General features: G+C 52.4%; 1 protein-coding gene across 1 annotated transcript in view; it reads left to right on the top strand.

Annotated features, from left to right (window-relative positions):
* Positions 1 to 27501, top strand: part of LOC122173855 (dual oxidase maturation factor 1-like) — a 34415-nt gene that overhangs the window by 2738 nt on the left and 4176 nt on the right. The window contains exons 2-6 of the mRNA XM_065559640.1: positions 7834 to 8006; positions 9891 to 9948; positions 11901 to 12035; positions 12247 to 12460; positions 14147 to 14361. Of these exons, the coding sequence (XP_065415712.1) occupies positions 7860 to 8006; positions 9891 to 9948; positions 11901 to 12035; positions 12247 to 12460; positions 14147 to 14361 (769 nt within the window). The 5' untranslated portion in view covers positions 7834 to 7859. The remainder of the gene's footprint in view (positions 1 to 7833; positions 8007 to 9890; positions 9949 to 11900; positions 12036 to 12246; positions 12461 to 14146; positions 14362 to 27501) is intronic.

Raw genomic sequence — 27501 nt, forward strand, 5'->3', positions numbered from 1 at the left:
TAAGGGGCACTGTCAGAGCTGGAGGAGGCAGGGTTGGGACAGCAGGGTGCTGTGGGCTGGGACTGAGGGGCACTGACAGAGCTGGGGGGGTAGGGCTGGCATAGCAGGGCTGTCAAGGTTCCTTCCCCACTCTGAACTTTAGGGTACAGATGTAGGGACCTGCATGAAAACCTCTAAGCTTCTCTACCAGCTTAGATTTGCTTTTGCTGCAACCACTCCCAATGTGCTAACTCCCTTCCCTGGGTAGCCTTGAGAGACTCCTCCACCAATTCCCTGGTGAACACTGACCCAAAACCCCTTGGATCTTAAAACAAGGAGGAATTAATCATTTCCCCCTCCCTTCCCATTCCTCCCACCAATTCCTGGTAAGTCCAGATCAATCCCCTGGGATCTTAAAACAAGGAAAAATCAATCAGGTTTTTAAAAAGAAGGCTTTTAATTAAAGAAAGAAAGGTAAAAATTATCTCTGTAAAATTAGGATGGAAAATGACTTTACAGGGTAATCAAATTTAAAGAACCCAGAGGAACCCCCTCTAGCCTTAGGTTCAAAGTTACAGCAAACAGAGATAAACACTTTAGCAAAAGGAACATTTACAAGTTGAGAAAACAAAGATAAAACTAACACGCCTTGCCTGGCTGTTACTTACAAATTTGAAATATGAGAGACTTGTTCAGAAAGATTTGGAGAGCCTGGATTGATGTCTGGTCCCTCTTAGTCCCAAGAGCGAACAACCCCCAAAACAAAGAGCACAAACAAAAGCCTTCTCCCTGCCCCCAAGATTTGAAAGTATTTTGTCCCCTTATTGGTCCTTTGAGTCAGGTGTCAGTTACCTGAGCTTCTTAATCCTTTACAGGTAAAAGGATTTTGGTGTCTCTAGCCAGGAGGGATTTTAATATTGTACATAGGAGGGCTGTTACCCTTCCCTTTATAGTTATGACACGCCCCCCCAAATCACAGATAGTGTTGGACAGCCGGTTCCACACTGGCTGTGATTTTTTCCTGGAGCTCTAGGAGAAAACAGAGTTAATAAAACACATGCACCTTTAGACATACTACTGATTATATAAAAACTAACAATATGTCCCACATTCCAAGAATAATTTTTAACCAGTCGATTTTGGGAAACTTTCACGGGAGAGTGCATCAGCCACTTTGTTAGACGCTCCTGAAATGTGTTGTATTTCAAAATCAAAATCTTGGAGAGCTAAACTCCAGCGAAGAATTTTTTGTTATTCCCCTTGGCGGTATGAAGCCACGTTAGCGCAGCATGGTCGGTTTGTAGTTGGAAACGCCATCCCCAAATATATGGGCGTAGCTTTTCCAGCGCGTACACAATGGCATAACATTTCCTTTCGTTGATTGACCAGTGGCTTTCCCTCTCAGACAGTTTCTTGCTGAGAAACACGACAGGATGGAATTCTTGATCCGGTCCTTCCTGCATTAACACTGCTCCCACACCACGCTCAGACACATCTGTGGTTACTAGGAATGGTTTGTTAAAGTCTGGGGCCCTTAGTACAGGGTCAGATATAAGTGTCGCCTTAAGCTGGTTAAAGGCCTTTTGACACTTATCAGTCCACTGAACTGCATTTGGCTGTTTCTTTTTGGTTAGGTCTGTCAGTGGGGTGGCGATTTGGCTGTAGTGTGATACAAATCGCCTATAATATCCGGCCAAGCCTAAGAAGGATTGGACCTGTTTCTTTGACTTTGGGACAGGCCACTTTTGGATAGCATCCACTTTGGCCTGTAGGGGGTTGATAGTTCCTTGACCCACCTGGTGTCCAAGGTAAGTCACTCTGTTTAGGCCTATTTGATACTTTTTAGCCTTAACAGTTAGTCCTGCCTGCCTGATGCGCTCGAAGACTTTTTCCAGGTGCTCCAGGTGTTCTGCCCATGAATCAGAAAAAATGGCCACATCATCGAGATAGGCAACTGCAGATTCTCCCAATCCTGCTAGGAGACCATCTACAAGTCTTTGGAAGGTGGCGGGTGCATTTCGCAGCCCGAAAGGGAGCACATTAAATTCATACACCCCTGCCTGGGTGACGAAGGCTGACCTTTCCTTGGTGGGTTCATCTAGTGGTACTTGCTAGTACCCCTTGGTTAAGTCTAAGGTAGAGATGAATTGGGCATGTCCCAATTTCTTGAATAGCTCATCTGTGCGTGGCATTGGATAGTTGTCGGGACGAGTTACAGCATTTAGCTTATGGTAGTCCACGCAAAAGTATTTCCCCAGCTGGTTTGAGAACTAGAACCACTGGAGATGCCCATGCACTATTAGAGGGGCGGATTATACCCATCTGTAGTATGTCCTGGATCTCCCATTTTATAGCAGTTTGGGCATGAGGTGACTCCCGGTAGGGTGGGGTTCTAATTGGGTGAGCATTACCTGTGTCAATGGAGTGGTATGCCCATTCGGTCCGTCCTGGGATGGCTGAGAACATTGGTGCAAAGCTAGTGCACAGCTCCTTGATCTGCTGCCGCTGCAGACATCCAAGGGTTGCGGAGAGGTTCACCTCTTCCACACCACCGTTACTTTTTCCTTTGTAGTAGACACCTTCAGGCCACTCAGCATCATCTGTTCCCTGGGCTGTAAACTGGGAAGCCTTTAATTCTCTGGAATAAAAGGGCTTAAGAGAATTAACATGGTATACCTTAGGCTTTATGTTGGAGGTGGGGGATGCTATGAGATAGTTAACAGCTCCCAGGCGCTCCTGGACCGTGAATGGTCCTTCCCATGACGCTTCCATTTTATGGGCCTGGAGCGCCTTTAAGACCATGACTTGGTCTCCTACTTTGAAGGACCGTTCTCTGGAATGTTTATCATACCAGGCCTTTTGCTCTTCCTCAGCATCCTTTAGGTTTTTTTTAGCAAGGGCTAAAGAGTGTCGGAGGGTGCTTTGTAGGTTGCTTACAAAGTCTAGAATGTTAGTTCCTGGAGAAGGCGTAAACCCCTCCCATTGCTGCTTCACCAACTGTAATGGCCCCTTTAACCTCGCGGCCATACACAAGTTCAAATGGTGAAAACCCTAAACTGGGATGTGATACAGCCCTGTAGGCAAAAAGCAACTGCTGCAACACTAGGTCCCAATCATTGGAGTGTTCATGTACGTATCATGGCTCCCAAAGTTCCATTAAACCTCTCCACCAGGCCATTGGTTTCATGGTGGTAAGGGGTGGCAACCAAGTGATTCACCCCATGAACTTCCCACAGGTTTTTCATGGTCCCTGCCAGGAAATAAGTTTCCAAATCTGTAAGGATGTCGGAGGGCCAACCTACACTGGCAAAAATGTCTGCTAATGCCTGGCACACACTTTTAGCCCTGGTGTTGCTTAAGGGTACTGCTTCTGGCCATCGCAAAATCCATGAAAGTCAGTATGTACTGCTTTCCTCTGGGTGTCTTCTTTGGGAAAGGACCCAGAATATCCACAGCTACTCGCTGAAATGGGACCTCAATTACGGGGAGTGGCTGGAGAGGGGCTTTGACCTGGTCTTGGGGCTTTCCCACTCGTTGGCACTCCTCACAAGACCGGACATAATTAGTAACATCCTTGCCCATTCCCTCCCTGTGGAAAGACTTCCCCAATCGGTCTTTGGTTCTGTTCACCCCAGAATGGCCACTGGGATGATCATGGGCTAAGCTCAAGAGCTTTACCTGGTACTTAGTTGGAACTACTAACTGTCTCTGAGGATGCCAGTCTTCCTGGTGTCCACCAGAAAGAGTCTCCTTGTATAAAAGTCCTTGTTCTACAACAAACCGGGATCGGTTAGAAGAGCTGAGAGGCAGTGGAGTGCTCCATGCCACCGCCCAAGCTTTCTGAAGGCTGTCATCTGCTTTCTGCTTGGCCTGGAACTGTTCCCTTGATGCTGGAGACATCAGTTCCTCCTTGGACTGTGGACTTGGGCTTGGTCCCTCTGGAAGCGATGCACGTGCTGGGGTTGTTTCCGTTGACTGTGAACCGCTGTCCGCTGGTGCACTATGTGGTATTTCAGGCTCTGGCTGAGCCTCTTGAGTAGGGTTATCTGCTACTTCTGCCAGTTCAGGCTTGCTGGTGCCCTGTGGCATTGGAGTTGTAGACGGGTTTGCAAGCGCTGGACTCAGTGCTGGCAATGGTTCTGGTGCTGGTTGCGTTGCCAGTTCCGGTTCTGGGACTGGCTTTGGCTGGGGCTCTGGGATTGGATCCACTACGGCTGTTGCAGTCGTTGGCAGGGGATCCGGTTCCTCCACCTCTGTCTGGGTCTCTGGTAACACAGACGGGGCCCTGGTGGACGGCTCAGGAACAGGGATGGGTGTGAAAGCTTGCTTAGCCTGGCTTCGGGTGACCATTTCCACCCTCTTGGCTAGCTTCACTTGGTTGGCTAAGTCTTCCCCCAGTAGCATGGGGATGGGATAATTGTCATAGACTGGAAAAGTCCACATTCCTGACCAGCCCTTGTACAGGACAGGCAACTTGGCTGTAGGCAAGGTTAAAGAGTGTGACATGAAGGGTTGAATTGTCACCGGAGCCTCTGGGTTGATGAGTTTGGGGTCCACTAGGGATTTGTGGATAGTCGACACTTGTGCCCCAGTGTCCCTCTACGCGATAACCTTCTTTCCGCCCACTCTCAAGGTTTCCCTTCACTCCGAGGGTATTTGAGAGGCATCTGGGCCTGGGGGATCTTTGGTGTGATTATGGTGTAATTAACTGTAATCAGTTGGGGTTCTTGGGGCAATGGGCCTTTATATGTCCCAGTTCATTACATTTAAAACATCGCCCTGCTAAGGTATCACCGGGTCGAGGTTGGTTGGTGGAGACTGGGGTGGCGGGATAAGAAGGCATCTGGGATTTTCCTTGGGATGTAGGTGGAGCCTTGGGTTGCCCCCGGTGATAGGGTTTTGTTTTGGGTTGCCCCTTCTGATATTAGCTGCAACTGCTACTAGTTTTTTTCTTTTTTGCCACCTCCACCCATTTGGCTCCAATCTCCCCCACCTCGGTTACAGTTTTGGGTTTCCCATCTAGGATGTACCTTTCTATTTTCTCAGGAACACCCTCTAAGAACTGCTCCATTTTCACTAGGAAAGACAGATCTTCCAGAGATTTAACACTTGCTCCTGATACCCAGGCATCACAATTTTTTTCAATGTGGTAGGCATGTCGGGTAAATGACACATCTGGTTTCCACCTTAGGCTCTGAACCGCCGACGGGCATGTTCGGGTGTTAGCCCCATTCTGATTCTGGCCTTGTTTTTATAAAGTTCATAACTGTTCATGTGTTCCTTAGGCATTTCAGCCGCCACCTCTGCTAAGGGTCCACTGAGCTGCGGCCTCAGCTCTACCATGTACTGCTCTGTAGAGATGCTGTACCCAAGGCACGCCCTTTTAAAATTTTCTAAGAAGGCCTCAGTATCATCGCCTGCCTTGTAGGTGGGGAATTTTCTGGGATGGGAAGCGCTACCTGGAGAGAGGTGGCTTGGGTTGGCTGGTATATTTTGCCTAGCCCTTGCTAATTCCAGTTCATGCTTCCTCTCTCTTTCCCTCTCCTCCCTCTCTCTTTCTTTCTTTCTCCTCCCTCTCTTTTTCTTTCTGCTCCATAGCTCTCTCAGCAGCTTCTTTCTCGAGTTTTTTTAATTTGAGCAGTCTCTGATGTTTCTTTTCATTTTCTTCTGCTTCTAGTCTGGCCAGTTCTAGTTTGTTAGCTGCTTCACTGGTAGTCATTTTCCGGCTTTCTTGTGCTGGACCACACCCCTCTGCAGTTCCCTGAAACTGGGATGCACTCAGCTCAGGGCTGCTTAGGTAACAGAGACTTTCTAACTAGCTATACCCGAGAGGCAGAAAAAAAAATAAAACCAATTCAGCTTGTAAATTCCTTTTGCTGTCTGCTTGCTCACAGTTTGAAACCTTCTCTTAACAAAGACCCTTGTTAAAAAAACTTAACACCTCTGCCTTCAGGCAAAGAGAGATAAGATATGAATCTACCTTCAGCTCTGCTTTCTAAGCAGCTAGAAAGGAGAAAAAAAATCTTACTGGCTTTTGGTTTAAAATGATCCCACTTCAAACATCATTTCAAGGTTCCTTCCCCACTCTGAACGTTAGGGTACAGATGTAGGGACCTGCATGAAAACCTCTAAGCTTCTCTACCAGTTTAGATTTGCTTTTGCTGCCACCACTCCCAATGTGCTAACTCCCTTCCCTGGGTAGCCTTGAGAGACTCCTCCACCAATTCCCTGGTGAACACTGATCCAAAACCCCTTGGATCTTAAAACAAGGAGGAATTAATCATTCCCCCCCCCCTTCCCTTTTCCCCCATCAATTCCTGGTGAGTCCAGATCAATCCCCTTGGATCTTAAAACAAGGAAAAATCAATCCGGTTCTTAAAAAGAAGGCTTTTAATTAAAGAAAGAAAGGTAAAAATCATCTCTGTAAAATCAGGATGGAAAATAACTTTACAGGGTAATCAAATTTAAAGAGCCCAGAGGAACCCAATCTAGCCTTAGGTTCAAAGTTACAGTAAACAGAGATAGACACTTTAGCAAAAGGAACATTTACAAGTTGAGAAAACAAAGATAAAACTAACACGCCTTGCCTGGCTGTTACTTACAAGTTTGAAATATGAGAGACTTGTTCAGAAAGATTTGGAGAGCTTGGATTGATGTCTGGTCCCTCTTAGTCCCAAGAGCGAACAACCCCCAAAACAAAGAGCACAAACAAAAGCCTTCCCCCTGCTCCTAAGATTTGAAAGTATTTTGTCCCCTTATTGGTCCTTTGGGTCAGGTGTCAGCCAGGTTACCTGGGCTTCTTAACCCTTTACAGGTAAAAGGATTTTGGTGTCTCTGGCCAGGTGGGATTATAGTATTGTACACAGGAGGGCTGTTACCCTTCCCTTTATAGTTATGACAAGGGCGCTGTGGGCTGGGACTGAGGGGCACTGACAGAGCTGGAGGAGGCAAGTCTGGGATAGCAGGGCACTGTGGGCTGGGACTGAGAGGTGCCGGCAGAGTTGGGGGGCAGGTCTGGGATAGCAGGACACTGTGGGCTGGGACTGAGAGGTGCCGGCAGAGTTGGGGGGCAGGGCTGGGATAGCAGGGCGCTGTGGGCTGGGACTGAGGGGTGCCAGCAGAGCTGGAGGAGGCAGGGCTGGGACTGAGGGGCACCGGCAGAGCTGGAGGAGGCAGGGCTGGGATAGCAGGGCACTGTGGGCTGGGACTGAGGGGTGCCGGCAGAGCTGGAGGAGGCAGGGCTGGGACTGAGGGGCACCGGCAGAGCTGAAGGAGGCAGGGCTGGGATAGCAGGGTGCTGTGGTCTGGGACTGAGGGGTGCCAGCAGAGCTGGAGGAGGCAGGGCTGGGACTGAGGGGCACCAGCAGAGCTGGAGGAGGTAGGGCTGGGATAGCAGGGCGCTGTGGGCTGGGACTGAGAGGTGCCGGCAGAGTTGGGGGGCAGGTCTGGGATAGCAGGACACTGTGGGCTGGGACTGAGGGGCGCTGGCAGAGCTGGAGGAGGTAGGGCTGGGATAGCAGGGCGCTGTTGGCTGGGACTGAGGGGCTCCGGCAGAGCTGGAGGAGGCAGGGCTGGGACTGAGGGGCACCGGCAGAGCTGGAGGAGGCAGGGCTGGGATAACAGGGCGCTGTGGGCTGGGACTGAGGGGCGCCGGCAGAGCTGGAGGAGGCAGGGCTGGGACTGAGGGGCGCTGTGGGCTGGGACTGAGGGGCGCTGACAGAGCTGGAGGAGGCAGGGCTGGTATCCCAGGGTATATTTCCTTTGTTCCCCAGAAAGGAGGACGTATATCCCTGCTCTGCGGGGAGGAATAGCCAGAAGCATTCGTTTCACTCACTGCTCCTGTTGTGTCTGTAGATCTCCTGCCTCTCCCAGGCACTGTGATGACCTTGTTCGATGGCTCCTTCCCCTTCTACCCCAATACCAGGACGCCTTTCCCCTTTAACACGACCTCGGTCGTGATCATCTCCGTGTTCCTCACCGTGTTGGCCACGTTCATTCTCATCCTGCCTGGAATCCGGGGCAAAGGGGTAAGGGCAGGGGTTCGTTCGGTGACGGGGGTGGGGGATGCACAGCTCCCCATGCTAGGCTAAAAGCAAGGGGGAGTTCTCCCCTTTCCTCCTGGCTGGTGAACGCAGAGCTGCCCCGCTGGATACGTGGCACAGGCCATGATGGCACAGAACAGCTGACACTGTCTCTGGATGGGTGAACTCCCCCGGGGGCAGAGGCTATTGAACTCATGTGCGGGGGAGGTGCTCTGGGGGCTGCAGGGGGCGTGAGTGGCCATCTGGCCACTAGAATAACCCACTAAAGTGCTGAGGAGGCAGAGAGCCCTCTCCTCCCCCAAGGAGAGACAGAGACACACTCAGTGTGTATGAGACCCCCAGGGGGACACATCACTCCCCCAGTAACCGAGTCGCTAGTCACCATCTAGGGAACTAGAGCGGCTATTGCAGCAACTTTGATTAGGGGAAATGCCTCTGGGCACTTCTCCTAATGAAAAGCACCATGGAAGGGGCTAGCCTGGCCAAGGACACTGAGCCAGAAGCCTGCTTTCTTGGACTCTTTAATGTCTGAGGTGTTACCTAGAGATGGGCCTGGAGCCTGGACCTGGCTCCGAGTTCCATATCTGGCCCCAGCTCGTGGAGGTCTGGACCAACTGCCAGACTTGTGAGGAACATTCAAGTCCAGATCCAAGGCTTTCAGCACTTGCCCAGCTCTAGTCTTGGGGGTATCTGTCCCACCATCCCACAGCTGATGTGTTAAACCCACCCACGCAACCCCAGAGAAACAAGGAGAACTTCAGTGAAGAGAGCCACATGTCACATGCCGCGACACCCCACGTCCTATCAGTTAATCTCCACACCTCCACAAGGAATGCATTGGCCTTGTAGCAAAGGAAACCCCACCCAACACACCCCTGCCTCCGTCTCCAAGCCAAACCCTCACTGTGACCTCAGACTGTCCCCAACACTGGGGTAAAATACAATAGCCCTGGTCACGTGTGCTTACATTAGACCTGATTGACCAACAGGTTTCCCGTCCGGTGTCAGATTCCAATATTGTGACATACATTTTCTTCCAGAATTGGGACAAAATGTTGCAATGTTTAAACTTCTAGTGAATTGAAAAGTTCAGGAAAAGTTCCATTTGGGAACGTGGAAACAGAACACTGCTACCTCATTTTCAGTCCGCTGAAAGGTTTCACCTTCCCTAGGTCAAAACATTTCAGAATGCTCCTTTGGCCTGTGCAACCATAGTGCCTCGGGGGTTGTAGGTCTGTGACCTTCTGCCCCCACTTTCTCCTAGAGGCCACACTCCACAGCTGGACTCCATCTCCCATGATGCACAGCAGTCTTTCCCTGTGAGGGAGCTGCCGCAGTGACTCGTGGGAGTTGCAGTTTCCTGTCCCATCTTAATTTGTTTCAGACTCTATCACTCCCACTGCAGTGCCCTGGGGCCTCAGGAGTAGGGTGACCTGACGTCCCGATATTATCAGGACCATCCCGATATTAAGGGCTTTGTCTTTTATATGCAACTATGCCCCCACCCCACCCCCAGAAATGTGTCCCGATTTTTCAGACTTGTTATCTGGTCACCCTACTCAGGAGGGGGGCAGGTTCCAAAACATTGCGATTTGTTTCGGGTTGAGGTTTCTAACTGAACTCGTTTGTTTCGATTTTCCCATCGGAAAATCCCTCTGAAATCGATCTTTTCCTGCAGAAAGTGGTAATTTCAATGAAGCCCTGTTTTCTGAAGGAAAAATGTTTTGATCAGAAATTTCTGGCCAGCCCTGGCCTACAGGAACCATGAAGTGAACAGAACTTCTCTGGTTCTGCCATTGGCCTCTCTTGAGTTCACAGCCTGGAGAGGGGAGTGTGGCTGGCTCCTGATCTGTCCTGTCCTCCCTACAGAGGTTCTTCTGGCTCCTGAGAGTGGTCACCAGCCTCTTCATTGGAGCAGTGATTCTCAGTGAGTACATGCTGCCATGCCCCGGGTTCCCCGTAGTCATCTGCCCCTTCAGGCAGGGAGGCTGGAACAAAGCGGGAAATAGCAAGAAGCCCTCCCCAGTAGAGAGGTGAGGAAGAGCAAAGGTTGATGAAGATCAAGGAAGGGGGGTGTTCCATTGAACACTCCGTGGGGAAAGAAGACAACTCGATCCCTTTTTTGACTAACATTCCGAGGTGCTGGCCCCAGCAGTGCAATTAGCGAGCAGAGGAGTGGCTGGCCCCTGGTAGGATAATTTATTTGCAACAAGTCATTCAAGCAGCTCTCCTCTGGGGGTCATCTCCAGGCACTGACAGAACACAAAGCCCACTGCTGCCGGACATCTGCTGGGGGCCCCTAGTCACGAATGTGTCTGCATCACAAACACAAGCTTTTCAGCGGGACCCTCTGTTGAGCCTCGTCAGAGAGGCCTGGGCTGATAAGTGTGCTGAGAATTGCCACCTCCTCCTGACTGCAGCCTTTCTAGGGCAGGGTTGTGGGGCGAGGGTGGAGAAGGGTGCGCGGGGGTGTGTGTCTGATCTATGGATACCGAGGGAATTGCAGTCCCTCGGGCTATCGATCCAGCCCTTTCCCCTTGGGCTCAGTGAGCTCCCTTTCAGGCATGCAGGGCTGCAGTGCCCTGGTGTCCCAGTAGCACGGTGCCATCCACCTGGCAGCATCCGGGAAAGGACAGCTCTCAGAGACGAGACCGCTGACATTCAGTGAGTGGAGATGCTGGAGCCAGAGGCGCCGACTCCATGGGTGCTCCAGGGCTCAAGCACCCATAGAAAAAATAGGGGGTTCTCAGCACCTACCAGCCATAGCTGTTTGGTGGGGCCACCGATTAGCTGTTCAGCAGCTGGCGGGAGGTGCTCAGGGAGTGATGGGGGACCTTGGGGTAGGGAGTGGAGTGGGAGCGGGAAGAGACGGAGCAAGGGCAGGAAGAGGTGGAGTCAGGATGGGGCCTCTGGGGAGGGGGTGGAGTGGGGGTGGGGCCTCGGGGCAGATCAGGGGTAGAGCACTCACTGGGAAAAATAAAAGTCAGCGCCTGTGCTGGGATGGATGCGCAGGATTCAGTCATACTTGTGCAGAAGTTGTGAGCAGTGACCAGGCCACCGCCAGCGCTGGGTGCTGGACATCTCAAAGTAAATAAACCCTTCGGGGCTGGCTGCCAGCGCTTGCCCCCTGCATGTGACCGACAGGCTCCTTTGCCCTGCGCTGCAGAACGGGTTATTCACACAGGGGCCAGAAAGTGAAATCCCTCCCAGAGGTGAGCTGAGGTCATGCATTTGTCATTCAGGCTCCCCAGCAATGCTCTGAGGCTCAAGGGCACCACAGAGGCCAGCTGGCTTTTGCTCATGTTCACCCGAAGCCCCATCCCCACAAAACCAGTGCCCCATGCAGACAAGCCTCCCCACAAATTCCACTGCCACTACAAGCAGCCCAGCTCCCCCCATGCCCATACAGAGCCCAGTGCCCTCCCCCAGCCTAGCTACCCCCGGCCTGCTCTGTGTTGAGGGAATGGGGGACCAAGTGCCTTTGCCCCAAGTGAAGTCGCCTCCCTCACCAGGGGCCACCACTGATGGTGTGTCTTCCGCTGGGATGTGAGGCTCTGCATACTGGGGCTAGGACAGGCAGGACAGACTCATGGAGATCACGCTGAGATTGGGCTGTGCTCTGACTGCCCCACGCAGACCCTGCTGTCATGCTGTGGAAGGTATCTAGTTGGTGTACTATCACCGCCGCCCGCCCACAGGGTCTACATGGCGCAGTTACAGGGCAGCCTTATGTTAGAGCACTCTCAGTGCACACCCCTCTGATGTACAGGCGCTTGGCTGCTGCCATGGAGACAAGGAGTTTGTCACTCGCTCTTTGTGCACAGTCAATGGCTGGTTCAGTAGCACAGGGGCTATGTCTGATTACTGCCATCTTCACAGGTGTTAACTTCACCAGGGACTGGGAGATTGGCTGGGTGACGGCGAACACCTCCTACAAATCCTTCAGCTGCGCCATGGTGAACGCAGACATTGGCCTGCATATCGGCTTGTCGGGCGTCAACATCACGCTAGTGGGTGAGTCCAGGTCTTTGAATCAAGGGCGAGTAGGAGGGGGAGGCACTGGGGTCTTTCAGCTCCCCCGGGGCAGGTTGGCAGGACAGAGGGGAGGTAAGATCAGCAAAAGTGCCCGGCCCTTGGGTGACTGAGCGCTCTTCCCAGCTCCTCTTCCCCATGTGCTTGGTCTCCTCGATCTGCTGCAGAACAGAAACACGTCTCTTTCCTGCAGGGAACCCAGTGAATCAGATCAACGAAACCATCAACTACAACGAATATTTTGCCTGGCACTTGGGAGCAGACTACGCCTGCATCTACACGGACGGCCTGGCAAAGGGGCTGCCCAACCCCATCCTGTATGTGGCAGAGAAGTTTAGCCGGCACAGCCCATGTGGCGTGCACAGCCAGTACAGGATCTCCGGCCACTATACCTCTATCACTCTGTGGTAAGACCCAGCAAGACGCCGTGCCTTGGGAGAACCATCCACGAGGGAAGGGGCTCCTCTCAGGTAGAAGGTCAAAGAACTTTAGTGGGTATTCACCAACTTCACCCTGATGAAGTGGGTATTCACCCACAAAAGCTATTGCTTCAATACGTCTGTTAGTCTATAAGGTGCCACAGGACTCTTTGTCGCTTTTTAAAGAACTTCAGTGGCTTCCTGAGATGCACAGTGTGTGGCTCAATGTAGCATCATAACGGGACTGATTTCATTGGCCATAAAACATCCTTAGGAAATGACTGTCCAAGGCTTGAATAGCATCTGACAGGTTGCTCCACTGATGAGTGGTCTGCAGAGTTATCCAGATGCTCTTAACACTGAGCTAAGGTTTATTTAGCTGGGCTCATGACCTGCTGCGATGCCATCTCAGAAGCTAAGCAAGGCCAGTACTTGGGTGACACGAACCCCTCCTAGATTCTCAAGAAATTGGTAGTTCTGTAACTGGTACTCTTCCTTCTCAGACAATGACGATTCAGTGCATCATGTAGGGGATAGGTGGAGGTGCTGATCCTGGAGGAGACACAGCCAAAGCGCTGGCCACCCATGGTCAGTTATGGTCACATGGCATTTTTGCAGAACTAGGGATGTTAGGCCCCATCCCAGCCAAACTCCGCCTCTGGTCATTGCATTCTGCCTCCCAAAAGCCCTCCTGCAGCGTCAGTGGGGTGCCATTTTCTTTGTCACTCTCTGGCCCAAACTGTAGGGTCTTGCTTTAGAATGGTGGGATTTGATTCAAGGTCATCTCCCAAGATGTGTTTCTCATTATCCGGAGCACCCTCTGGCAATGCCGCTGTGGGTGGCCTGGCATCACAGAGCAGGTGTGTCCCTTGATAATGCAGTCTGGCATGGGTAGTTAGGAAATTCTTCTGCATGTGCACGTGCTATGCAGGGCCGGCTCCAGCTTTTTTGCTGCCCCAAGCGGCGAAGAGAAAAAAAAAAAGCTGTGATTGGCAGCACTTCGGCGGCTGCTCTACCACCGCCGCTTCATTCTTCGGCGGCAATTCGGCGGCCAGTCCTTCTCTCCGAGAGGGACTGAGGGACCCGTCGCCGAATTGCTGCCGAAGACCTGGACATGCCGCCCTCTTCCATGGGCCGCCCCAAGCACCAGCTTGTTGCGCTGGTGCCTGGAGCCGGCCCTGGTCCCATGGATTCCAGGGCCTCTCAGAGGGAGATGTTCCCCTACTTGAGGAGTGGAGAGTCTGCATGTGTCCTGTGAGCACTGGGAGCCTTGCACTTGCACACTTGCACCCCCAGCCCAATCCTCACTGCACACTATCACCATGCCCAGTCCTCCCTGTTGCCGAGGAGAAGGTGGTTTCGAGGGCAAGTGTGTCCAACCGGGCTCCTCTAACAGAGTCATCCCTGGAATTCAGTAGCATTACACTGGGGCTGAGCTCAGCCCGAAGTGCCTCTCGGGCGAGGCGGGAGGTTGGGTTCAGTGCAGATGCCAGGGGATCTGTGGGCCTGGCTCTCTGTAGCCCTTTATACCAGTGCAAAGGATGACGACCGCAGGGCAGGTGACGAGGATGCTGCCCAATAGTGGTTGGAGAGAAGGTCTCGGGAGCAGCCCAAAGCAGGTCAGTGTAAAAGCAAGGGACGGCCCCTCCTTCCAACCCCACTGCTCTCTCGCAGGTTGGCCTTCTGCACCTGGCTGATTTCCAACATGCTGTTCTCCATGCCAGTCCTGCTGTACGGGAGCTACATGATCCTACTCACGGCAGCGCTGCTGATCTGCTCACTGCTCTTCTTCTCTGTTGCGAGGAACTCCCCGATGTGCACCATCCGGTTCAGTTCAGCCTCCTTGCAGACTGTCTACGGGGCATCCTTCTGGCTCACGCTAGCAACAGGTCAGTGGGCTGCTCCTTTGAGTGAACTGGGGTTCTCCTCTTCTTCAGTGCTGCTGTGTGACCTAGCAACACAGAGAAGGAGACAGGTGGGACCACAGGCCACCAGCTCCCCCCATGCCACACTTGGCCACAGGAAACTGATGGGGTGGGATGCTTCCACCTGATTCCACCAGGGAAAACTGGCTCAGAGCTCCAGGGGAACATTGCCCAGGGCTCTAAAAACCCCTTGAGAGAGTTCTTTCCAGACCCCAAATGCAGCATTACATCAGCCGTGAGGAAGGAGAGGGTCCTGGGCTGTGATTCTGGAGAGATGGATCAGAGCAACATTGCAGTTCAGGGGCCCCCTAGGGCCTTGGATTTGATTAAATGCCAAGTCAGACAAATGAGAGGTTCCTAATCAGACAGCAAATTTCTGCTTCTCTTTGGGGTGGGTAATCCCATTTACCTGAATCCCTCCCCACTGTTGGGATGACAGCAGTGCTTAATTTGTACCAAAAGAGGTGCCAGGGCTCAAGTGGTTGGGTGCTGGAACTCCAGTAATTTTGTTACTTTCATAACTGATGCGGCAAGCCCAGAGGTGCCAGAGCTGTGAACTGCCAAGCCCAGAAGTGCTGGGGCTCTGAACTGCCAAACCTAGAGGTACCGGGGGCTCAACCCTGGCAAGCCCTGGCACAAGTTAAGCCCTGGATAACAGTGCAAGTGGAAAAGCATTGGAAATTCATGCCCATCATGGAAAAAGTTAGTATATTTTCAAAGAAGGCATTCACCAGTACAGTATGAGCAAGTGACTACAAGGGTTGGCATATTCAACTCTGCTAATATTGGAGCAGTAAAGCTAGGACTGGTTTGATACATTTATTAAAGATCTGGAAAAAGAACTGAGCTGAGGATGGGCAAAATCGGAGAAGAGCATGAGGAACTTTAGAAAGAGCTAACCAAGCAAGATGATTGGGGGGTCTATAATGGCAGATGGCATACAGTGCTGTTGAATGTAATGTCATGCACATTGGAAACAGCAGTTTTAGCTATTCAGACTCACTAGTGGGTTCTAAATTATCTGTAACTACTGAGGAAAGGGGCAAGCTCGCTGGAGACAGCTCAGTGATGTCCTGCTCAGTGTGCAACAGTAGCAGCGATCTGCAAAGCGAACAAGGTGTTAAGGTGCACAAGGAACTGGATGGATAATATGGAGGATATTGTGTTATATAAAGCGGTAGCAATCTGCATGGAACTTGGAGGGTGCAGCAAAGTTGCAGGAGGGAAGGGAATGGAAGAGGCACCAGGCCGTCGGTCAGTGTGCATATGGCTGGAATGCTAGATGCTGTTGCAGCAGCTCTGTAAATAGCTCTCTCCATAGAGAGGCGGTTTAGTTTTTCAAGCACAGAGTCCTGTCATGTTATGACCCCGCACATGAGATAGGGAGGCCTCCCCTGGGATACTATAGTCCATTCTGCTCACCCTGTCCCAAGTCATGGACTGCTTCGCACTGCACCGTCAGAGCAGAGTGGCACCAAAACCTGTGTAGTTGGCCATGAGGCTCAGCCAAACACAGGGAGCCCTCTGGTGGCACAGAGGTAGTATAGTGCAGGAAAGGTCCAGACATGCAGCCTGTAACTAGTCCCCCCATGTTGCGTTGCAGGGCTGCTGTGTTTCCTCCTGGGGCTGGGCGTGATCGTCCTGAACTCTGTGCAGCCTGAGAAGCTGAAGCTGGTCTTTAATCTGAGTGAGGAAGGGAGAGAGGAAGAGGAAGAGGAGGGGCCTGCCCAGCGACCCCCGAGAGACAAAGCAAACTCCTTTGAGCAGGACACGCTCCTGGTGCCCCTGAGCGAACATTGCAAAGTGATGGTTACTGAGCTGTAGGGAATCCCTGCTGTGTGCCCGCCATTCCCTTGCCTGCCTGGCGGAGCTGAGCCAAGATGGGAAGGTGTGGGAGGTGCAGAACTGTGCTGGTAGCAGCCTGTGCCCGGGCTGGGTGAGGGAATTCTCGTGGCCTGTCCACCGTTAACTGCCCCCCGCCGCTCAGCTCTGCACAGCTATGTGTAGGCATGTAGGCATGGTCCGAACAGGCCTGGGGCCCATCTAGCCTCAAGCTGCTCCCAGCGATGGCCAGCTCTTTCCCCGGAGTGGTTGTGCGTTGTGTAGGACCCAGCCATGTGTCTGAGCAGCTAATGTGCATTGCCTTGCAGTAGCCAAGCCTGAATTCCACTGGCCATCCCCCAGCTTCCTTAGGTCCCTTTGTCTTGCCTAAGCTCAATAGTTGTTGCCATTGCTCCCCTCCTCTTCTAGATCATTCGGGAAGGTATTAAACAGCATAGCCCTGGTACACCGCCCTGGGCAGCCACCTGCTGTTACCTAAAAATAGGCCATTTATTCCTTGTTTTGTTTTCGTTTCTCTTGGGTACGGCTGCACAGCACCTGCAGGGGTAATTCCCAGTGTGGGCAGACAGACCCCCGCTAGCTCGGCTGGAGCTAGTACCTAAAAATAGCAGCAAGGCTGTGAGATGCTAGCCACACGAGAACTACCCAGGGGTCGGGGGGCTTGTACTCGGGTGGCCACCGCTGTGGCCACACTGCTATTTCTAGGTGCTCCCTTGAGCATAGCTAGTGCATGTATATCTGCCCACGCTGGGAATTACACCTCCCTGCTGCTGTGTAGACGTACCCTGGGTCAGTTTCTGATCCCAGGCAGGAATTCTTACCCTCTCTTTCCAGCACTACTTCGTTTCCTTACAAGCTTCTTGCGAGGGCCTTTATGGAAGGAGTTTTGAAAGTCCAAATCAATACAATCAGGCAGCGCGCCATTTGGTCCTGCTTTCTGGGATGCTCAAAGGGTGCCAGTAGACTGCAGAGACATGATTGTCCTTCCCTGGCACCAAGCTGGTTCGTCCCTCACCTAGCGCCCATCTAGATGCTTTATTGCTCTCTCTGCAAAGGTTGTTTCACACCGTTCCCCTGGCCGTAGGTGCTGACTCCATAGGTGCTCCAGGGCTGGAGCACCCATGGAAAAAAAATAGTGGGTGCTCAGCTCTCACTGGTAACCGCCCCATCAGCTCCTCTCCCTCCCCCCAGCGCCTCCTGCCCACCGGTGGCCCAACCAATCAGCTCCTCCCACTCTCTCCCAGAGCCTCCCACCTACCGCAGGTCAGCTGTTCAGTGGTGTGCAGGAGGCAGTGTGGGGGAGAGGGGGTGCGCTTGGGGGAAGAGGCGGAACGGGGTGGAGCAGGGGAGGGAGGAGGCAGGGTGGGGGTTTGGGGGAAGGGGTGGAGTGGGGGCGAGGCCTGGGGCGGAGTAGGGATCAAGTACCTTCTGGCAACTCATAAAGATGGCACCTATGCTCTGGCACTGCAATAAGGCTCCCTGAGGATCCCCCAGCCTGCCAGGACCAGAGCTGATTTCAGTGAACTCTTTCAAAACTCTTGGATGGAGGCCACTTTCCTCAGATCCCACTGAGGAATATACTAAGAAACTGCACCATCTACTCAAGACACTCCCTATGCTAATACAGGAACAAATCAATATACCCTTAGAGCCCCGACCGGGGTTATTCTATCTACTACCCAAGATCCACAAACCTGGAAATCCTGGACGCCCCATCATCTCTAGAATTGGGACTCTCACTGAAGGACTGTCCGGATATGTGGACTCTCTACTCAGACCCTAAGCCACCAGCACTCCCAGCTATCTCCATGACACCACTGATTTCCTGAGAAAACTACAATGCATTGGTGATCTTCCAGAAAACACCATCCTAGCCACCATGGATGTGGAGGCTCTCTACACAAACATCCCACACACAGATGGAATACAAGCTGTCAGGAACAGTATCCCTGATGATGCCACAGCACAACTGATTGCTGAGCTCTGTGACTTTATCCTCACGCACAATTATTTCAAATTTGGTGACAATATATATCTCCAGACCAGTGGCACCGCTATGGGCACCCGAATGGCCCCACAATATGCCAACATTTTTATGTCTGACCTGGAACAACGCCTCCTCAGCTCTCATCCACTCACGCCCCTTCTCTACCTATGCTACATTGATGATACCTTCATCATCTGGACCCATGGGAAGGAGACTCTGGAAGAATTCCACCACGATTTCAACAGCTTCCACTCCACCATCAACCTCAGCCTAGACCAATCTACACGGGAGGTCCACTTCCTAGACACCATGGTACAAATAAGTGACAGTCACGTTAACACCACCCTATACCAAAAATCCACCGACCGCTATGCCTACCTTCATGCCTCCAGCTTCCATCCCGGACACACCACACGATCCATCATCTACAGCCAAGCGCTGAGGTACAACCGCATTTGCTCCAACCCCTCAGACAGAGACCAACACCTACAAGATCTTCACTAAGCATTCTCAAAACTATGATACCTGCACGAGGATATAAGGAAACAAATCAACAGAGCCAGACGTGTATCCAGAAGCCTCCTGCTGCAAGACAAGCCCAAGAAAGAAACCAACAGAACTCCACTGGCCATCACCTACAGTTCTCAGCTAAAACCTCTCCAACGCATCATCAGTGATCTACAACCCATCCTGGACAATGATCCCTCGCTTTCACAGGCCATGGGAGGCAGGCCAGTCCTCGCCCACAGACAACCCGCCAACCTTAAGCATATTCTCACCAGCAACCACACACCGCACCATAGTAACTAACTCAGGAACCAATCCATGCAATAAACCTCGATGCCAACTCTGCCCACATATCTACACCAGTGACACCATCACAGGACCTAACCAGATCAGCCATAACATCACCGGTTCATTCACCTGCATGTCCACCAATGTAATATACTCCATCATGTGCCAGCAATGCCCCTCTGCTATGTACATCGGCCAAACTGGACAGTCCTTACGTAAAAGGATAAATGGACACAAGTCAGATATTAGGAATGGCAATATACAAAAACCTGTAGGAGAACACTTCAATCTCCCTGGACACACAATAGCAGATTTTAAGGTAACTTCAGGACCAGACTTCAAAGAGAAACTGCTGAGCTTTAGTTCATTTGCAAATTTGACACCATCAGCTCAGGATTAAACAAAGACTGTGAATGGTAGCCAACTACAAAAGCAGTTTCTCCTCCCTTGGTGTTCACACCTCAACTGCTTGAAGAGGGCCTCATCCTCCCTAATTGAACTAACATCGTTATCTCTAGACTGATTCTTGCCTGCATATTTATACCTGGCTCTGGAAACTTCCACTACATGCATCTGATGAAGTGGGTATCCACCTACGAAAGCTTATGCTCCAATACGTCTGTTAGTCTACAAGGTGCCACAGGACTCTCTGTCGCTTTTTACAGATCCAAACTAACACGGCTACCCCTCTGATCCTCACCACCTAGTCTTGGTGATCTGGCTGTTCTTTAATGTAGCTTGTCCCAGCACCTCCTCCTCTGAGACCTCAGTCTGACAGTGCCTCATCTTTGCTATCTGAAGAGAGTAGGTTTGAGGTAATCTTCCCACCCATTTCATGCTGGAGAGTGATGCATTTAGCTTCCCTTCAGTGTCTGTCCCCAGCAGACTCACTCATCCTCTCAGAGGCTTCCTGCTCCTGAGATACTTGGAGGAGTTTTTGTGTATTGTTTTTGTGTCCATGGCTGTTTGCTCATCAGTTTCCCTCTTCACCCTCCCAGTCTTCTTCATGCATTGAACCTGCCCAAGGTTATGACATTGAGGCAGGATTTCGGTCTTCCAAAGGATACCTGTTTGCTTTAAATACCCTCTTGAAACCTCTCTCTCTTTGGGGTTTATCCTGCCACCCATCACTGCAGCACCGGCCACTTAAAATCAATAGCGGTAGCGAAGTTCCTAGTGCACTTCATAGGTCTCGGGCACTTCTCCCCTTTCAGGGTAAAATCTCGGCTTGTAGGAGGGTTTGTGTGTTTTTCAAATTGTATTAATTTATTAGTCTTGGGGATCCTTTAGGTGATTGGTTTCAGGTTTCCAGGGTTGTTTTGAGAGCCGGTTGGCCGTTTGTAGGTAGAAGGGAGTGTTCATGCTGTGAGTGTCCTTTTTACAGTAGAAAGACCTTTTCAAAGGAGGAGGTTCTGCAGTGTTTCCTAAAGATGGTCAGACTCTACCCTAGCTGGCTCTACTCTGCATGCCAGATCCCTGAGACAGAATGCTTTGGCCCAGCTCTCCCGTGTTTTGTCCTTCAGTGTGAAGAGCCTCTACGCCAAGGGTGAGGATTTGGATTGTCTCCCCTTTTATCTGAGGGTCTTTTGGGTGAGTTGTATTGTTGTTGTTTTTTGTTCTTTGTTTGGAATCCTGCTGTCTAAAGATTAGTGGCACAGAGATGTTTTTTATAAGATTCCTCCTCCAGGGACATGGAAATTAATTAGACCGAGGTCACTGGCTCTTACTTGGTGGCTCAGCTATACTCACTTCTTGAACCATCTCTGGTGAGTGACTTAGGACTGAACTGAGCATAGCCTCACCTCTTGAATGCTGTAGAACTAGCTCTTCCAAGGGACACTCATGTAAGGTGTCAACAGTCTCTTCTCTCACTCTCAGCCCGACTCTCCCCCCGCCATGACATTTCACCAGCTTATGTGTGAGCAGTGGAAGTCACCTATTATTGCCATTTTACTAAGCTTTGAGTGGGTTCTCGGTTGCAGTCACACTAAGTCCTGTTTAGTAGGTGTCACATTAAGGGCCCTTTACACTGCTATTGTAAAGCATTTTGGGATTAGCTACATGAAAAAGGTTAATGTAACTGGTTTAATTTAAGGTGTGATTTTAAACTGATTTAGTGCCTGTGATGGGGTGGACTAGGCCCAGAGGCCCCTTGCTGGAGGCCTCAGTGTCCTGCCACACCCATCCCAAGAAAGGAGAAGTAGAGGAGTCCTCCAAGCAGCCTAAAGTAGCTGCAGGGGTAGCAGCCAATCAGAGGCTGCAGGGAGCAGCCATCAGGGTCCAGGAGGCCCATATAAAAGGCGCTACAGAGACAGAGTCAGTTTGTTGCTGGAGTTAGAGGAATGTAGATGGTGCTCCTAGCTGGCTAAAAAGAACAGCAGCACAGCAGATAGCTTAGTGCTGGCAGGGATGGGGGCAGTGAGGAAGCGCTCCTGGCTGGCTGCTGGGCCTGAACTTAGATGAGCCCTATGGTAAGGGTGAAGTATTGGTGAAGGCTGGTGCCAGGGGCAGTACTGGATTTACCCTGGCGCCAATAGCTCCATAGCACAGGGCCCAAGCTCAGAAGGGGCCCCATAATACTCACTTCCTCCCTTCTTGCAGCGCTGCAGAAGCAGAGGCCCTGAGAGCAAGCCTCGGAGCAGCAGGAGTCCAGCATGGGAGCTGAGAACCCAACGGGCCCTGGGAGCTGTAGTTCCTTGGCCAGCTCCTTGCCTATAGAGCTGGTCTTAGAGCAAGGAAAGAACAACATTTCCCAGTATTCCCTTGGCAGCTATCAATAGGAAAGGGAGTGGGGAAGCTGAGACCCCATGCGCTGCAGCTTGCTGTGAATGGAGAGCTGGCTGTTAGAAGGGGGTGGCACTGTGAATGAGGAACAAGTATGCCCAAGGAGTAGAAGGCTTTGGCCCAGATATCACCCTGAGAAGACTTCCACAGACTGGATTAGGGATGCTGGTGTGACCTCGCGTGGCAGCTCCCAAAGAAGGAATTGGGTGGACTAAATGGACAGTGCACCTCTCTATCTGAAGCCTAGCAAGGGAGGTATGTGGATCCCACCAGAAGTTAAAATGATAAGTAAGGGAGGGAAGGCTCTACTAGTGGGCAGCTTTAGATACAGTACCAGGCGCGTAGGAGCATTTCCACGTCTGAGCCATGGAAGCAGAAATTGGCTTTTCCTTTCCAGATGTATCTAATATTCAGAAAGGGAATCTAGCACCTGCCTTCTGAATTTTGAGTGTTCAAATCTGGGAGTCCTCAAGCTCAATTTAGGCTGCTGTTACTTCATTTCTCCCAAATCAAATATGCCGATCCACTGTAACTTGCTGTAGAAAAAGTAGGATAAAATTGAGCAACAAATGCTGGCATCTCCCCAGTGCTATTGGAATTGCTATTTTCAACAGCCATTACCTTTTTTTAAATTTTTTTTAAAAATTTTATTTAAAAGGAAGACAGTAATATTGCATTGGCAAATTCCCCATAGAAACAAAGAGTGGAAAAAAAGAATAACAAAGGCACCTCAACTTTTCCTCATTTATGTAGGACAGTCTTAGAATATGCTGAAAATTGTTCCACTTTACTGCAGTTCTGTAACCACGTGGGAACCAGTCCTGTCTGTGTTCTGTGCACATCCAAAATTCCTACTGAATTCAGAAGTGCCTTGCTTTTGTGACCACACTACTTGATATTTTCAGCCCTTGTAAGCGAAGCAAGTTTACATTTAGTAATTGGGTAAGAAGCCTCTCAGAAAAAGTTAGATGCTGTAGGAGGTGTTGCTTATTCACTAGGTAATGTGAGACCTTCCTGTTACAATAGTAAACCAGTGCAGCATAGAATGCACTTTGCTCCTAGAGTCTAGAATGGGGTCCTTTGCTTCTTTACACAGCCCATTAAAGATAATGAAAAGACTCCCACTCACTTCAACAGGCTTTGGACAGAACTGGTTATACACAGGGTAACTCCACTGTCTTCACAGGGTCCTGGTCCCACAGCGGAGGGGGGCCATGTGAGCTTGTTGCAGAGCTGCTGCTCAGGGATGGAACCTCCTGGCACCCCAGCCTCCAAAATCATTCAGGCTGCACTTTCTGCACGGCTTTGTGCTAGCTGAGGGGTGCGTGGGAAGTGGTGGCCTCTGCTGCAGGTGATGGGGCATCTCATGTACTTAAAGCCACGGCCTAGAGGAGGGAAGCGCTTAACTGCAGAGACTGCAGCTGCCTAGGGCCAACGCTGAGGAATAAGAGTCCCTAGTGCTGCCATTGCAAGGTTCAAGCATGCTCAGCCTTGGAATTGCCACCCTGTCACGGAGTGTGGGGGGACACAAGGCCCTGCACCCCCAGCTTCCTGCGATTCACCGTGACTCTCAGACAGCCAGTAAAGCAGAAGGTTTATTTAGATGACAGAAATACACTCCAAGACAGGTCTTGCAGGCACAGACAACAGGATCCCCCCCAATTAGGTGCATCTTGGGGTCCCAGGGCACCACAGCCCCTTGGGGGGGTCAGAGCCCCGTCTGCCTCCCAGCCATTCCACCAGCCAGCTCTGAAAACTCTCCCCAGTGACCCCTCCCACAGCCTTTGTTCAGTTTCCCGGGCAAAGGTGTCACCTGGCCTCTAACCCCTTCCTGGGTTCTCATGTTACAAGCTCAGGTATCCTCCCTCAAGGCCAGTCTCCCATCCCCCAGTGCAGACCATCCTAGCCACACTCCCCTCTCAGCATTCAAAGACCACATTAAGAACAGTCCCAGTTCGTCACATCTCTTCCCCCTTCGAGACCGAACTGAGCAGGGTCACTTCAGCCAGTGACCTGGGGAAGTTCGAACCTACCCCCGTTCCAGTGGATGCCCCAGCATCCCTCCCATTCCTTGGTAAGAATTACACCAGGTCCTTCCAGTTTCACGCCCCCCCTTAGGTCGGGTGTGCTCAATGGCATTTGTAGTTCGCATGTGGGGAGGTTTATGCGGCCCGTGCCCTTTTCCCACCCCAATACCCCTGGTGTTCCAACTGGGCTGGGGTCTTCTCCCAGCGTTCCAGTCTGGAGGTCTGTGATTCGGGCTCTCTTGGTTCAGAGCCCCCCTTTAGACCTTGGCCACCCTCTGGAAAGGCTCCTCTATGCTGGGCAAGGGTCCTAAAGCCGTTTTCCCCTTGTCTCGGGCTTTCCGCACCCTCTGACAGGCGTCATAGGATCAGCAGTACTGTCGGACAGTAACAAAGACCCCAGGCCAGTAAAAGTTTCGTAGCAGCCTCTGCTGGGTATGCCAGGTTCCCTGGTGCCCTGGGAGGGGAATGTTATGGTCCCAGTACAGCAACTGGCGGTGATACTTCTGGGGTACCACCAGCTGCCTCCTGATCCCCCCGACTTCATTTTCCCTGGGGGAGCCCATTCTCGGTACAGGAACCCCTTCTCCCACAGGAACCTTTTCCGGCCACTTCTCCCCAAGATCTGTACCGCACTGAGGTCGGCCAGGTCCCTTATCTTCTGCAAGGAAGGATCTTTCTGCAACTCGGCCTGGAACTCAGCAGCTGGGACAAGGATGGCCACCTGCTCTCTCTCGCTGGCTGGGCCTGAAGCCACAGCCTCCCTGAGCCGTGTCCCTGGGCGTTCCTTCCCCACCAGATTAGGGTCCTGCTCCTCGGGCAAGGCACCCTCCCCAAGGTCAGGGCGTAGTGCCCCTCGCCGGCTCTGGCTACGGGTCACCACCAGGGCACCCTGGGGGTTGCTTGGCCAGTCCTCCAGGTCCCCCCCCCATCAACACCTCAGTGGGCAAATACGGGTGTACCCCCACGTCCTTGGGTCCCCCACTTCAGGTGTACCCTCGCCATGGGCACTTTGACTGGGGTCCCACCCCCGTCAGGATCAGGTAGAGGTTGGGCACCACCCGATCGGGGGCCACCACCTCGGGCCGGGCCAGTGTCATCTCTGTGCCCGTATCCCAGTATCCATTGACCTTCCTCCCATCCACCTCCAGGGGAACAAGGTACTCGCTCTGCAGGGACCGCCTCGCGCCTACCCTGTAAACCAAAAACCCTGGGTCTGGAGCATCCAGCCCCCCAGAGGAGCTGGCCTGGAGCCCTCCTCCCTCCTTAGCAGGTGGTACGCTGCCAGCCACCCTTGCCTGGGAATGCTGCCCCTCGTCTGGCTGGGTCTTTACCCAGTCAACCCTCTGTGGGTTGGGTCCGCTCAGTTTGTCCCTGAGCCTGAGGCACTGGGCCCGTATGTGGCCTCTCTGGCCATAGTGATAGCAGCCCATGTCCCGTGGATCCCCTCGAGCGGGTTGGATGGACCTGACGCTGGATGTTCCCCTTTTGTGGGCATTCTCCATATTTCCCCGCTGGGAGGTCCCATGGTGACCCTCTCTCTGCGTTGTGGTGGGACTGTTCCTTTGGGACGCCTCCCTGTTATCCCCTGCCCGACTGTTCACAAACTCGTTGGCCAGCCGCCCTGCGTGTCGCGGGTTCTCTGGCTTTTGGTCCATCAACCATCGCCTCAGGTCGGATGGGCACTGCTCATACACGTGCTCCAGTACGAATAGGTCAAGCAGGTCTTCTTTAGTTTGGGCCCCAGCTGTCCACTTGCAGGCATACCCCTGCGCCCGGTTGGCTAGTTGTAGGTATGTGACCTCACGGGTTTTACGCTGACTCCAGAACCTTTTCCGGTACATCTCAGGGGTCAGCCCAAATTCGCGGAGCAGGGCCTTTTTGAACAGTTCGTAGTCCCCTGTCTCCGCCCCTTTCAGTCGGCTGTACACCTCCCTGGCTGTGGAATCCAGTGAGGGGATGAGAAACTGGAGCCTGTCTGCAGGGTCAACCTGGAGCAGCTCGCAGGTATTCTCAAAGGCCATCAGGAAGGTATCCATGTCCTCCCCCTCCTTATGCTGGGCCAGGAAGCACTTATCAAAGCTCTTTGCAGTCTTGGGTCCCCCCTCGCTCACCGCAGCCGGGGCCCCACTGCTCCTCAGCCTGGCCAGTTCCAGCTCATACTGACATTGGTCCCGCTCATGCTGCTGTTGTTTCTCCTTCTCTTCCCGCTCCTGCTTCAGTTCTTGCTTCCTTAACTCGAGCTCTTCCCATCTCATCTCCCATTCACATTTCAGCCGCATCCGTTCCAGGGACGGGGAGCTCTGCCGGGACGATCCCCTGCTGGCCGCCGGAGTCAGGGTGCCCTCAGTATTCACTGGGCTTCCCCCAACCCCTCCCCTAGGCATAGGTAGGCAGGGTCTCGGGATGTCCTCGGCAGCAGTCTGCTCCCTCCCAGCCAGGTTGGGTCCCGGGGCCCACGCTGCATCCACCGTGCGGCTTCCCTCAGGGACAGGGCTCAGTTCATCCAAGCGATCCCTCTCCTCCAGTTGGGCAATTAGCTGTTCTTTGGTGGACCTCCCAATGCGCAGCCCCCTCTGCCTGCACAGCTCCACCAGGTCACTCTTAAGGCGTTTAGCATACATCCTCCTGGTGGCCACTCGCCGGCCTGTGCTCTCAGCTTTCCACCGTTCCAGGGAGACCCCTAGTATGCCAGCCCTTCTTCAGGTCACCACCTCTCTGCCAGGGTTGAGCTGCAGACTCCTCCGCCCCTGGGACCGCTCGCTGCAATCCCCTGGGGAACCCTGTCACTGCAAAAGTCCTTCTCTCTGGTCACACACTCCCAGGGGCTAATCGCCCCCTGAAACCGTCTCTCTCTGACTCTTCATTCCACCTGGTCCCTGTCAATCCCCCTTCGTTTTACTGCTCCCCAGTCACTTATTGCAGGAAGCGCCGTCCACGGGGTGCAATAGATCCCACCGCTACCACCAGTTGTCACGGAGTGGGGGGGGACACAAGGCCCTGCACCCCCGGCTTCCTGCGATTCACCGTGACTCTCAGGCAGCCAGTAAAGCAGAAGGTTTATTTAGACGACAGGAACACAGTCCAAGACAGGTCTTGCAGGCACAGACAACAGGATCCCCCCAATTAGGTGCATCTTGGGGTCCCAGGGCACCACAGCCCCTTGGGGGGGGGTCAGAGCCCAGTCTGCCTCCCAGCCATTCCACCAGCCAGCTCTGAAAACTCTCCCCAGCGACCCCTCCCACAGGTCTTGCATCTGAAGAAGTGAGGTTCTTACCCACGAAAGCTTATGCTCCCAATACTTCTGTTAGTCTCAAAGGTGCCACAGGACCATCTGTTGTCCTCCCACAGCCTTTGTTCAGTTTCCTGGGCAAGTAGACTAGCATGTAGATGGTAGCAGAGGGAGAAAGGCTGGTGTCTTCAGATTTCCAACGCTAAGTACTCACTTTGGGGAAATGGTGTTTGCAAGTGGCTTGCTCAAATAGCAGGATGGGTGCTGAGGGAGGGATTTGTCAGAATTGATCAGGTATTTGCTGGCTTTGGAACTTTGAGCTGAGACCAGAACCACATACAGTGACTGGTGACATAGGGTGGTACTGGAGACATGGCTATAGAAGGTCTGAATGAGGAAGGAGATAAATCTGTGGGGAGTTTCCCCTGATCACTATGAAA

This window comes from Chrysemys picta, chromosome 10, assembly GCF_011386835.1.
Source record: "Chrysemys picta bellii isolate R12L10 chromosome 10, ASM1138683v2, whole genome shotgun sequence".
Lineage (NCBI taxonomy): Eukaryota > Metazoa > Chordata > Testudines > Emydidae > Chrysemys > Chrysemys picta.